Below are 13,013 nucleotides of genomic sequence, written 5' to 3'. Positions count from 1 at the left end.
ATTGTATCATGTTATAATTTTAGCCAATACTCCTAACCCCTTATAGCAGTACACACATGGCCAAACCATTATCCATTATCCTCTGAGGTTGGGATGGCCAGATATAAATAGATAAGAAGGTGTGTACTGATGGCCTAAGTGTGGCCATGCATGCTCTTTGGCCGACTACCGTTCCTCCTAACCAACAGACATGCATGCTCAATTCAGTCAAAAGTCCATTATTTGTCAACAGTGAAAGAGGAATAAAGCCCCCAAACACGTTAATAGCTGTCTGCCATACGATAGTTTGGTTGATCGTTCAGTCGTTGGTTATCTTGCCTATACCATACATAGAAGTGCTCACTCTGCTGAGTGCTCACATGCTCTCTGTGAAAGTTGGGGGCCTAAATATACAAAACACTATTTTCCAAACCCATTGATATATAGGGACCTTAACCCCTTAATGACTTATGTTAGACTATGTCCGTCAAAAGTCGTCTACCTGTCTTTGATGCAATCTAAGCCTGCATCTTTCCTGCCAGATGATGTGACGTTCAGCCATCATGTGCCTCTAATAGTTCATCTGTCAAATGCTGATGTCAATATGTGACAGCAGCATTTAATTCGCACTGGCAGGGGGCACGCCATTCTATCCCCTCACCGCCAGCCCATGTCTTCTACTAGATATTGTAATGCTATGGCATTGGTGAATATAGCATAAGCAATAGAATGATTGCAGGTTCAAGTCCCCTAAGAGGACTAGCAAGAACTGTGACAAGTCTAAAAAAACTTGTTTTAAATATGAAAAAATGTAAATAAAATATATAAAAGTTCAAATAACTCAATTTTTCCCATTAAAAAAAAAGAAAAAAAATACACATTTAGTATTGCTGCTGTTGTAAAAGTGCGATCTATCAAAATACAAAATGAATTGCTCCTATCGGTAGTGGGCATAGGCTCTGTTTATACAGGAGTAAAAAGAGATTCAGGATGATAATCCCATTTCCTGGATAGCATGTTTCATTATTCTGCTTGTTACAGAGGCGCAGATGCCTGAAAAGTTCTAAGGCTGTGTGTGCACGCTGCAGAAAATCTGTTGAAAAAAAACTCTACCTTTTTGGCAGAAAAACACAACAAAAAAGCATGTGTTTTTTGAGTTTTTTTCCTTCCAAGAGTTTTTTTGGGGGGGTGAAATCAATGGCTCGAAGGGCTGAACACACAAAGAATTGACATGCTGCAGTTTTTTTTGTGAACCCAAAATTGCAGGCATAAAAAGCAGCATGCACACAGCACTTCAGAGTTCTCATATACTTTGCTGGGAGACGAAAAGACATGCAGGTGTTGGCAACAAACTGCACCAAAAAAAGCAGTGTGCGTACACAACCTAACACTCACTGCCTGTGGTTTGGGCAGCATGAATAAAGCTATAGGTTCCCATTAATGACGATCAGTGCAGGGAGGATTCTTCAGAGCTGCAGAACAGTTTCCTGGCTGGGAAGGCAGGTAGAGAGTGACAGACCCAAATTAATACATACGACTACCTTCTCGTACGCTATGACTTCTATCGCTGTTTTGGCTGAGGCAGCAGTGTGTTCTAATGGTCTGAGATAAGTCTTAAATAAGCATGTTCTCCAAAAAGTCACAATTTTCTCCTTTCACTCTGTGTAGAGCTTTCCGATTTGAAGTACACATGTTGTTTTGATATGATGGTGCATTACGTATGATTAGAGATAAGTGGACCCGTGGAAGTTCGGGTTCTGCAGGTTCAGCCAGACTTTAGCTAAAGTTCTGTTCTGGACTCAAACTTGACCTGAACCTCATTGGAATCACTGATTGGCAGTTCGGGTCTACATACAGCCAGCCATAAACAGAGCATTCCGGAGGAGGTTGTACACACTACATCTGATAATGCTGTTATTACCCCCAGTGTGAACCGTTGAAATGCTGCATGTTGCTCGCACTACGCTGAGCACCGCCGAGTGTACCCGTGCCCAGCGATGCTCACACAAGTGGTCAGCATACGTAAAGTCTGTGTTCAGTATGAGCACTCAGCTTTAAAGTTCGGGTCCACTCATCTCTAGTTATGATGGCTATAGTATTATTCTGATAACTTCCATAAATTGTTCAATGATCAATAATATATTTAATTTCTATAAAACAGGTGAGTGGACTACCTACTCCTGACCTGAGTTGGCAATTGAATGGAAGGCCTGTCCGCCCGGACAACTCTCACAAAATGTTGGTGCGTGAGAATGGCGTGCACTCCTTGATCATTGAGCCGTTGACCACAAGGGATGCAGGGATATATACTTGTGTGGCCTCCAACCGTGCTGGGCAGAATTCCTTCAGCTTGGAGCTCATAGTTGCTGGTAAGTCACCCTGTAGTATTTAATCTACGGGAGCTTTGGTGTTACGTTTTGAAAACTGAGGTTTATCTGATGCTGAAACTGACTAAAAGATAGAAAACAACATGTACTTCAGACTCAAAGATTTCTGTCAAATTATGTCCCCTATTAATAGTGTACTGTACATTCTTGCTACGTCATGGGATAAAAAACCAAAAGATTATTTGCTTTAGGAATAGAAATGGCCTCGTTACCCAGGGCCATGCCAGGAATACATCCGCAGAGTCCTTCTGTGGAAGGCAGGTTTCCATCAGACTCGGTGTCCATGTTTTCACACTGTAACCATGGTGACCGTGGCCTGGAGCAGGGCTGCTTTATATCTTCTAGGCCGGTGTGCATATTGGGGACTCCCCTCTAGTTTTTTGGCATGGTCTCTAGAATTCACAGCTATTTTAGTGCATTCAGTTTACGGGCCAATGTTACGTGAAACATGCAGCCGGACATAGGAAGACGGCCTCCGTAGAGTGCTCCTCGTGCAGGACTGCACCTCAGGACCTTTTTTGGCTACGCAAACTCTATATACAATCTGGAAAGTATTGCACTCAGTCTCGTTGTCATGTGTTTGTAGTAGTCCTTGGCAGAGCATCCAGTTGTTTAGAATATTTCTCTGTACGGTTTAGCATTTTCAGTGTGTTGAATCTGTGCAGAGAATTAACAGTTTTGTTCCTGGATAACTTTGAGAAGCGTTACCCACCTAAGGCTATGTTCACACGTTTGATTTTTGCTGGTTTATTTTGTGCAGGCAAAGTCTGCTCTTTAGGCAGTAGAGAAGTTGCTTACAAAAAACAGGTTTTTCTGCATTTTTGGTATAGATTATACAGTGTGTCCACCCATATCCTGTCCACCGCCATTAACTTGAGAACGGCGACAGCTATAGGCATAGAAGTGGTGTCTAGGTGTAGTAAAGGAGCCATGCGCTACGCAATGAAACCACCTATAGCGCCACCTGGTGGAAAACAACGGAGTTAGCATTTTTATGTCGAAAATGGAACGAGATAGAGAAAAAAAGTGAATTACAAAGTTGTAGGGCATCATCAATTCAATATGAATCTACACCTTGCATACAGAAATGCTATGATTAGAATGTGTAAAACTCGCAAGGCTGGGGACGTGAAGCGATACCTCATGGAGACCTTCCTACAAGTCATTGGGTATGGTGGCTGCGTGGAGTGGCCTCTACGCTCATCTGACCTGACCCCATTGGACTTTTCTGTGAGGTCACATCAAACAGCAGGTGTATGCGACCCCTCCACCAACATTGCAGGACCTACGACGATGTATTAAAGATGCTTGTGCAAACGTGTCACCTACCATATTGCACAACGTGCAGCAAGATGCAGTATGCTGTCCAGAGTCCAGATGTGCATTGCAGCTGACGGTGGCCACTTTGAGCATCAAAGTTAAATGAGCACCATATGTGTGACCAGATTTCAATGTTTGGTGGGAGGGGGGGGTCATATCATAGCATTTCTGTATGCAAGGTGTTGATTCGTATTGAATTGATGATGCCCTGCAACTTTGTAATTCACTTTCTTTCTCGTTTCGTTTTCAAGATAAAAATGCTAACTCCATTGTTGTCCACCAGGTGGCGCTATAGGTGGTTTCATTGCATAGCGCATGGCTACTTTACTATACCTAGACCCCACTTCTAGAAAAGGAGAAATTCCAGCAACTCCAGGAGAAAGTAGATTTTCTTTAAAAGCAGATTCTTTATTGATAATAAAAATATTCCATCCAAGCAAGACAAAAATAGAAAGGCAAGACAGAGGAGCTGTTTCCTACGTGTTTCAACCTAAATAGGTCTGGAATGCGCAGAGAAAATCTCTAAGACAGTATTTGAAGTCTGTGCACAACAAGAACAGGTTGAGTTGATTAGATGAGATACCACCCACCCCACTTAATGTGGAGAGCACAGAAGAAAAAAGAAAAAGAAGAAATAGAAGCTGAGACACTGCACCGAAAATTCAGCACAACAAAGAATAAAGAAAAAACACCAATATATATATACATAAACTGATTAAAAACAGAAGTAACCAAAGAGATCACATGATAAGAAATATATATATGCCCGGTATAGTTAATAGAAAAAAGGCTCTTAAAGACAAGAAAGATTTTTTCTAACAGGATCAAAAAAAGGAAAAAACCGTTACTGCCCATATTACTATATAGTGAAAATTTAAATTCAAATGCTAAGGGAAAGACCTTGAACCATCAAATGTCTGATAATCACTAGAGTATAATATAATATAATTATTGGTGCAAAAAAGGTATGTCCTATAACGAACAAATAATGTAGGAATTCAAGTATACTGCATAACAAGATCTCTCCTCATATTTAGACCATGCGGCATTCACGTGCCCAATTTAAAAATCCAGAAAGATTCTCTGTTGAGAATCTTTCTTTTAAGATCCCCCCTCCTTAGACCCCACTTCTATGCCTATAGCTGCTGCCATTCTCAAGTTAATGGCGGTGGACAGGATATGGGTGGACACACTGTATATTTGTCTACAGTACATACTCAATAAAGTTACTTTCAGTAACCAAAAAAAGCAGGAAAAATGCATGGTAGTGTATTCTTTCTCTTTACTTTTATTTTGAAAAAATGCTGAAAGAATTGACATGCTGCAGTTTTCAAAAAAGCAGCAGTTTTCCAATTCGGTCAGGAAAATAAAGCAATTGTGTGTACATGAGATTTCTGAAATCTCATAGAAATAGCTGGTACTATAAAAAGCAGCTTTTAATTTGCATAAAAAATGCTGCAAAAACACAAGGCTCTGTTCACAATACATCAATGGGTACCAATTAGCTTAAAAAAAATAAATAAAATTAAAGGCACACATAAGCAATTCTTATGCAAAAATCATATACTGTCAAATATTCCAAAATTACAGCAATAAGGTAAAGGTATAGGTATGATCACATGTGATCGCCCAGCTGCTGCAGGAAGCCAGTGGCTGGGTGATCATGCATGCCTGTTATTAAAAAGAATGAATATTCTCTGCTCCCCACACCCATTATCTCGCCCACCTCTTGGTGCCAGCATTAGGGTCGACAGGAAGGCGGGATTATGGGTGTGGAGAGCAGTGGATATTATTTTTTTTTTTAATTGGTACCATTCCAGGTGTGTAAATAGCACAAGAGAGCCCTTTATGTACTAACGAGCCATGTATCTTCTGTTCAGTTCATGCACTAATATGTATCCTGGCTCTATTAGGATTAATGCACACTAGCATGTAACTCGGACAAGTGCAATACGAGAAAAAAAAGGGATTGCACTCGGACGCATGCTATTCAGTGTGGCAGTGCAGATCTGTTTTTCTCAGCTGTATTCAGCCTGAGCAAAAGCATGCTGCTGATGGATGAATAATTCGGCCGAAACTCAACAATGCAAGTCTATGGGTTCAATATAAAAAAAAAAAATAATCAGATGCTACACGGACCATCCTAGTGGCATGGGGTTTTTTATGAATACATTACCGTTCTGTAACACAAAACGCTGTAAATGATTGTAAATGAATATTCGCTGAGAAAAAAACGGATAGCATATGGACAACACACTGATAACAAGTGAGAAAAAAACCCCTACTTTTCTGGATGAAAATTGGAATTTTTTTTTTATAGCGAACCCTTAATGTTTATGCTCATAGGAAAACTATTTTACATTTATAGACAATATCTTATTATTTGATTTAACTTTTTTTATCCCAATAAACTGTTACCAACATACTTAGCCCGATTCATCGAGGAAGTTTTCACCAGTTTTCTGGAGTATAAACCTTGATGTCACAAGAATTTTGCAAAGCTTGAAATTGAGCAAAAAATGTGCGACTTTTGGAATATTTGGATCCAAAGAGGGAGGAACTTGGGGGGGGACTCCAGCAACCTCATCAAAATGTACGCCATTTTACTGGCATCAGAAATATACATTAGTCCATGAGACAGCAAGATTTTTGGCAGAGGCGCACGCCAATTGTAAGGTGCACCTAAATCTTTGAGGGAATTAGACACATCTTGCTCATAGCTTTCACTTAGACTGGGATACAAAACACCATTCGTAGGCTAGTTTCACATATCCAGCTTTTCGCCGTTTGACGGAGGCGGCACACGCCAGTACAGTATGATACAGTACAGTGGCAGCGCCGCAACGTCCGGGTCACATGCTCCGGTCATATGACAGCATGTGACCGGTGCTTGTTGCGCTGCCAGTGTACTGTATACACTGTACTGGCGTGCGCCACATCCGTCAATTGGCGAAAAGCCGGATATGTGAAACTAGGCTTAATTGCTCTGTTTTTAGAGCAAGAGTAAAATTGGAAGTTGGATCTTCTTTATTTTATCTGCACCTTTTATACAGGTAGAGATTTGGATTTTTAACGGTGTATGTTTTGCCTCCAATAGCACGTGATGCCCACAAACCACCAGTGTTCATAGAAAAGCTCCAAAACACAGGTGTGGCTGAAGGATACCCCGTGAGACTAGAGTGCCGAGTGTCTGGAATGCCCCCACCACAAATATTCTGGAAGAAAGAAAATGATTCCCTGACGTACAACACAGATCGAGTCAGGTTGTTATAATTGTGTTAAAAACTGTTCTAAACACTAAAATGTCAAATTTTACATAGATATTGCCAATTCAGCTGAGGTTTCCTACTTCTTTACTGCACACTGGACAAGATCCATTTTGGATCTCCACTCCAGTGTGGTTTTTTTTTTTTTTTTTTTTTTTTATTGCACCACTGGAGTGGCGCTTTAAATGTTAGTCACCTGCCCCTGTCTTATACTCACCTTCTGGCGGCTTCATCTTCCATCACTGCCACTCTGATCTGTCACCTGTGATTTGGGACCTGCAGGTAGCTCCAGTGTTTGCTGGAATGCACCAGAGGTCACAACTCAATACATCTCTATGAGAGCCTCGTTCTGGCTTTCATAGACTTGTATTGAGACTTTGTGATGGAACTTCTCACTTCCGGACAGTCAGAAGTTATGGGCACAAGATGGAGCTGCAGGATCGGGGCAGCGCTGAAAAAGGATAAAGGCGCTGGTAAGTGAGTATGTTACGGGGTATGGAACTTACATTTAAAGAGCCATTTCAGCGCTGAAAGAAAAAAAAAAAGCTGGAGTGGTGTGTTAATGCCTCGGTCAGCCTGTAATACAGGGGACGGGTGCTTCAAAATCAGTGTAAATGATCAACTTTCAGTGTACAATTTTTTTGTTACCATGCTAGGAAAATTATTGAACCCTAGTGTGTCATATCTTATAGTGAAGTATATTTGGAAAGGCTTGTTAAAGGGGTTAATATTGACTTTCATGTTATCTTCAGAGAGAAAGAAGACTGGAACTTTAGTGCTATTTGTATATTTCAATTGCCAGAGGAGCCTTGCATGGCCTACAAGTATTCAGGCACTCTGCACAAGGAAAAGCTTTCCTATTAGAGGTCTCTCAGCCAGTCAAAATAGATCTTGTGCTTTTCACTGATGAGGGGAAGACACCCCAAAACACCGGCCGGGTGTAAAAAAAAAAACCAAACAAAAGGCCGGGTACTGCAAATGTGCCCCCTTTTCAAACTCTGTCCTATCCTCACTAATCAGATATTGATAACTTATCTTATGGATTGGTCATCATCATGAAAGTCCTTAACAACCCCTTTAAGGCTATGTGCCCACGCTGCGGATTTACCGCGGATTTTGCCGCGGATTCGCCGCGGATTTACCGCGGATTTGCCGAAAATCTGCAGCAGCGGCACTTCCAAGCCATTTCAATGGCATTTTGGAAATGCTGTGTCCATGCTGCGGATTTTTCCGCTGCAGATTTGCCGCGGATTTTGATGCGGAAAAATCTGCAGCATGTCAATTGTTTGTTGCGGATTTTGGTGCGGATTTGGGTATAGAATGGGAAAAAAAAAATTCGCATCAAAATCCTCGGTAAATCCGCGGCAAATCCGCGGGTGCGGATTTGCCGCGAAAGTCGTGGATTTTCAGGCAGAAAAGTCCGCAGGTACATTCTACCGTGGACACATAGCCTAAGGCTTCTCTGGATGATCAGAGCTCACAGGCAATATTTGTCACAGTCACCCGAACTTATTATCTAGTAGAAATTGATTGTTCATCCTCCGTTATTGTGTATGAATGTATGATGAGTTACATGATAAAGTATGGATTTCATACTAGTGAAGCTTGCTCTGTTATTAATCAGAATCTAATAATAGTCAGTTCACAGCCACGTAATGTCGGCAATTCTGCTCATACCGAATTCTCAATGAAGTGCGTGCTGATCAGCTGTCGGAGAACAATATCTGTCAGTTATGCAGTGTATTTTATATTAGCGGAATATGCTTTGTACCTCATGGTGACATCAGAGAGCTATGAGAGGATCCTGGTGATCCAGACACGGCTCAGTCTTAATGAAGTCCAGGATCATTTCTATGCGTGATATGACTGTAACAGGAAAAAGTTCACAAGTTTAGGATTTTGCACTGGAAATCTGCAGCAAGTTACATTACAAGTAAATGGATGTTTCAAAATGCCATTCCCATAGAGAAAAAAATGATACTATGGTGTGGATTTCATGTCTACAGAATGCTCATTGGTGTGGATTTCATGTCTACAGAATGCTCATTGGTGTGGATTTCATGTCTACAGAATGCTCATTGGTGTGGATTTTCATCACCGAATTTACCCTATTCACTGCTTTGCAATGAAGTAGGGCGAGATCCGCAGACAAATCCGCAAGTAGCACATAGGCATCATAGCCACAGACAGAATCCATATTAGTTGTCACCAAATCCACACTGATATTTTCGGCAGCGTGTGACCATGGCCGTGATGGTACACTAAGCTGGAAAGAAGTAACACATCACTGTCACATACCTGGCGTTCTAAACGCAGAATTGATCGTATTGACATATCAGACAATAATTGTAGTTTTTCTTTTCCCAGCATGCATCAAGACAACTATGGTTACCTCTGCCTACTAATTCAAGGAACCACTAAAGAGGATGCTGGATGGTACACTGTATCAGCGAAGAACGAGGCTGGCATTGTATCTTGTACTGCAAGACTTGATATACACAGTAAGTACCGTGTCATACCCTCCAAGCTAATGACACCTGCCCTTCTAATGGTTTTCTCTACAATTAGTAATCCAGAACAGAGCAACATCACTAGAATAATGAATTCACCTAGGGGGACTCATATACGTCCAAGTAAAGTGCGAAAACTGGTTCTAATAGATCAAAACCAATTCACTTGCTCTCCTAAAATGAATGCCCCCTGCCTGTAAAGGTGTACAACTATGGAACTATGCCATAGACCCTTCATAGTGCCCAATACAACCAAACGTTCTTTGTGTAACACTGGTATCATTAGAATATAACTTGAGACTGTGATAAATGTCACATTAGTTGAACTACCCATAATAAAGGTATGTTCATAACTGTCAGATATGATCACGATTTTATTCCTATATTTTGTGGGCAGATAATCTTCAGCGGATAACAGTAGAAATTGTACAAAATCCCATAAGACGTACTGTGAAAACAAATGTAGAAGATATTGAATTACAGCCTTTATTTATGCTGATAAATTAGGCAGGGGATCTGTGCTATCATCATCAGTATTGCACACTTGCGGTATATGCCACTTATCTCTCCTGCTCTATGTGTCTCCACAGCTCAGTGGCAACAGTCACACACTCCCAAAACAAGGAAAGTACGTCCGTCTGCCAGTCGATATGCAGCACTTTCTGACCAAGGGCTGGACATCAAAGCTGCCTTCATGCCAGAAGCAAACCCAGTGCACCTGCAGCCGGCACTGGTGGAGAGCGAAGACCTGTAAATGAGACATGTGAGAACTTTCTGTAGCAGCCATAAGAGGAAGCCATTGGGAGCTACAGCTGTCACTTGGCAGCAGTCTCGCATCATGTAACAAGTCAGACACGCCTGCCTTCAGCTAACCTGATAAAGACATGTTAAACTGCATATTAACTATATATGTAAGCAGTCTTGAGCATAGGATAGTAGGGATGATAAATCTTATGTATTTATTCACATAAGCATCACTCACTCTTCTGCTCTATGAAAGGATCTCTTGTTATTCTGCTTGTTTGTGCCTTATGTCTGAGAAGATGGTGGTGTAGGACGATCGTGTGCCATGTTTTATGTTGGAGTGCCACAGACACCCACAGTATGTTTGTCAATTGCAAAAAAAAAAAAGGCTGTCAAGGTAATGCTATATTGCTTCAAGAGTGTCAGAATACGGCTTGCTTCTATGTGTACCTTTGTAACTATTATGATTATTAACATTGGACATCGGGAGGTAATCACATCCTGAGGATTCACGAAGGCGAGACAAGCAGGGATGACTGCGGACGTAGCCCGCTATGGACTTGAAGCAGAACATTAAACTTATCACACCCTTTCTGTGCTTCTCTGCTTGCACACCCCGAGTGCAGGTGACCGATGCAATGCCCTTACTGTCATTTACTTCTTAATCCCTATTATCACAGCGTTCAGATACTTTCAGGGTGGCCTGCTAAATTTTCACACAGAAACATACAGTATATAATCTGTAAAACAATGCCCTCCAGAAGAATGATGTTCACGAGTGGTAGGGATTTCCCGGAGGTAGGTGACCTTCAGATTACAAGGTCAGCATGGTCAGTGATTTGTACTCCAGTTAATACATAAAGTACACTTTACACTCAGTGTAAGCAAGGAGAACATATGAAAGGCAAGTGGTCGATGATTAATGAAGGTGAAAATGACAAGTTGGAGAATTTTATCATTCAGGGAATGCTGGTTTTATCATTCAGGGAATGCTGGTAACAAGCACAAGCCTAGTGTGTCTCTCAAAGTAAACCAGCCGATATCAGACGCGTGAAAACCAAACTGGATGGACCGTTGTATAGAAAATGATAGGGATGTACCGAGTCTGTAGATGGAGGACTACATTTCAGGCCATAGATTGTGTGAAGACATTTCAGCCATACCAATGAAGTTGCCCCAACAGAAGACTTACAAATAACTGTACAGTAAGAAAACCCAGAAGACCTCAGTCTGTAGATATAGCCAGCACAGGCCGCAGAGGGGCCACTTCACCAGACCACTAAATGAAACCTGGAGCAAATGTGTAGGGAACACCCAGGGATTAATATGGCAGCAGGGGTGAGCGGGGAGAAGTCACCCTCCAAGTTTACACTTATTGAGCAGAGAAGATTACGCAATCTGCTGGTTCGCTACCTCTCTGTATTCATACAGCACTGCCCATTTATATCCCATACCACTTGATGAATGCCTGCCCTTAATTCTCGGTTTGTGGCATATTGTGCCAAGTTAGGGATATGTGCCTCACATCTGTCGTGCTGATATTTGGGCATAGGTTATGTAAACCATGACTAATGGGAGATTTCATGCCAGCAGCGTTATTTCAGTGACTGTCCCTGCATTGCTCCATCCATCGATACAGAGGGTTGTGTTCTATGAAGGCAAGACACTAGTCAGCATTTCCTGACAAGTAGTGAAAAACATCACAGTGTGAGCCGCTAATGAGTGGAAATGAGGGAATCCATCATATCCCTGATCACGCCAGTGACAAATTTTCCAAGTATGGGGGGGGGGTTAAATGTTTTGTTTAGCAATATATTTTATAAAATCCACTTCTTTTCACCAGAACACAAACTGCCTGTTAATATTAATGGTAGGAGAGTACTCATCTAAGGGAGAAAGCAAGAAAACACTGTACGGCGTATGAAGCACATATATCATTATGTATCTCAGCTATACTCCACATGTATCTTTTTACACAGATATATAACACAATATATATTACTGTAGGGGCGGTAGTGGCTTTTTTTATACAGATCTTTAGGGTTTTCTGCTTTCTTCCTTTCCCTCGTGTAGTGTGACAGCACTGTACGGTTCTGGTGCTGTTTTAATAGTCTTTATTTAATATATACCATACAAATACCCATGTCTTCCAAAGTGTGCACTTGCAGACCCAACAGCCACCATTACAGTTATCACTAAGATGAGGAAGACTAGGACAAAATGAAGCGCCCTCTTGCACGCCACCCACCCGATATGTCAGCACATGTCAATGGCATGGGCTACTTTGCTTTCATAACATTTTTGTAAAAAGTAAAAAATACTCATTTTTTGTATTACCTGCCAGACACCTCAGTTAATGTGACTTGTTATTTAGGAATCACTTGTGTTATTATGCCGCCACCATGTATCTGTATTTATAGAGAATGCCTCCATCGGTGTGTATGGGCCATGTTATGAGCCGAGACAATTTGAAGTTTAGCAACGTCTGTTTAATAACAAGAACAAATGTACTTTTGTGGGGTAAGGGTTTTATGATAATTGCTATGCAAGGATTTCAATAAAGATTGTTTCTTCAGAGCTTCTTGCGGAGGTTATTTTTGCAGCAATTCCCTTGGATTTCCATGTGATTGAGAATGTCAGGTGCACAGGACACCCGGCGGCAGCTCTGGTTACTATTATTATCCTGTGTGCACGCTGTCTCCTAATCTGGTATTTGAGTTGTCAACATCAGTAGCTATTCTTGTAGGGCAGTAAAGCAGTTTTCCATTCACAATAGAAGCTCCTGGAGACTGGTCGCAGCCTGACAT

At 41.4% G+C, this 13,013-nt stretch overlaps 1 protein-coding gene across 2 annotated transcripts in view; it reads left to right on the top strand.

The window, feature by feature from the left end:
• The window catches only part of PALLD (palladin, cytoskeletal associated protein), a 551,568-nt gene extending 538,785 nt beyond the window's left edge, over positions 1 to 12,783 (top strand). For both annotated transcript variants that reach the window (XM_075347256.1, XM_075347263.1), the window contains 4 exons: positions 2,141 to 2,348; positions 6,784 to 6,949; positions 9,320 to 9,453; positions 10,053 to 12,783. In XM_075347256.1, coding sequence (XP_075203371.1) covers positions 2,141 to 2,348; positions 6,784 to 6,949; positions 9,320 to 9,453; positions 10,053 to 10,216 — 672 coding nt within the window. In that variant the 3' untranslated portion in view covers positions 10,217 to 12,783. The remainder of the gene's footprint in view (positions 1 to 2,140; positions 2,349 to 6,783; positions 6,950 to 9,319; positions 9,454 to 10,052) is intronic.
• The last annotated feature ends 230 nt before the right edge of the window (positions 12,784 to 13,013 follow it).

This window comes from Anomaloglossus baeobatrachus, chromosome 1, assembly GCF_048569485.1.
Source record: "Anomaloglossus baeobatrachus isolate aAnoBae1 chromosome 1, aAnoBae1.hap1, whole genome shotgun sequence".
In the NCBI taxonomy this organism is placed as follows: domain Eukaryota; kingdom Metazoa; phylum Chordata; class Amphibia; order Anura; family Aromobatidae; genus Anomaloglossus; species Anomaloglossus baeobatrachus.
The sequence above is the reverse complement of the archived record's forward strand: the minus strand, read 5'-3'. Positions and strand labels throughout refer to the sequence as shown.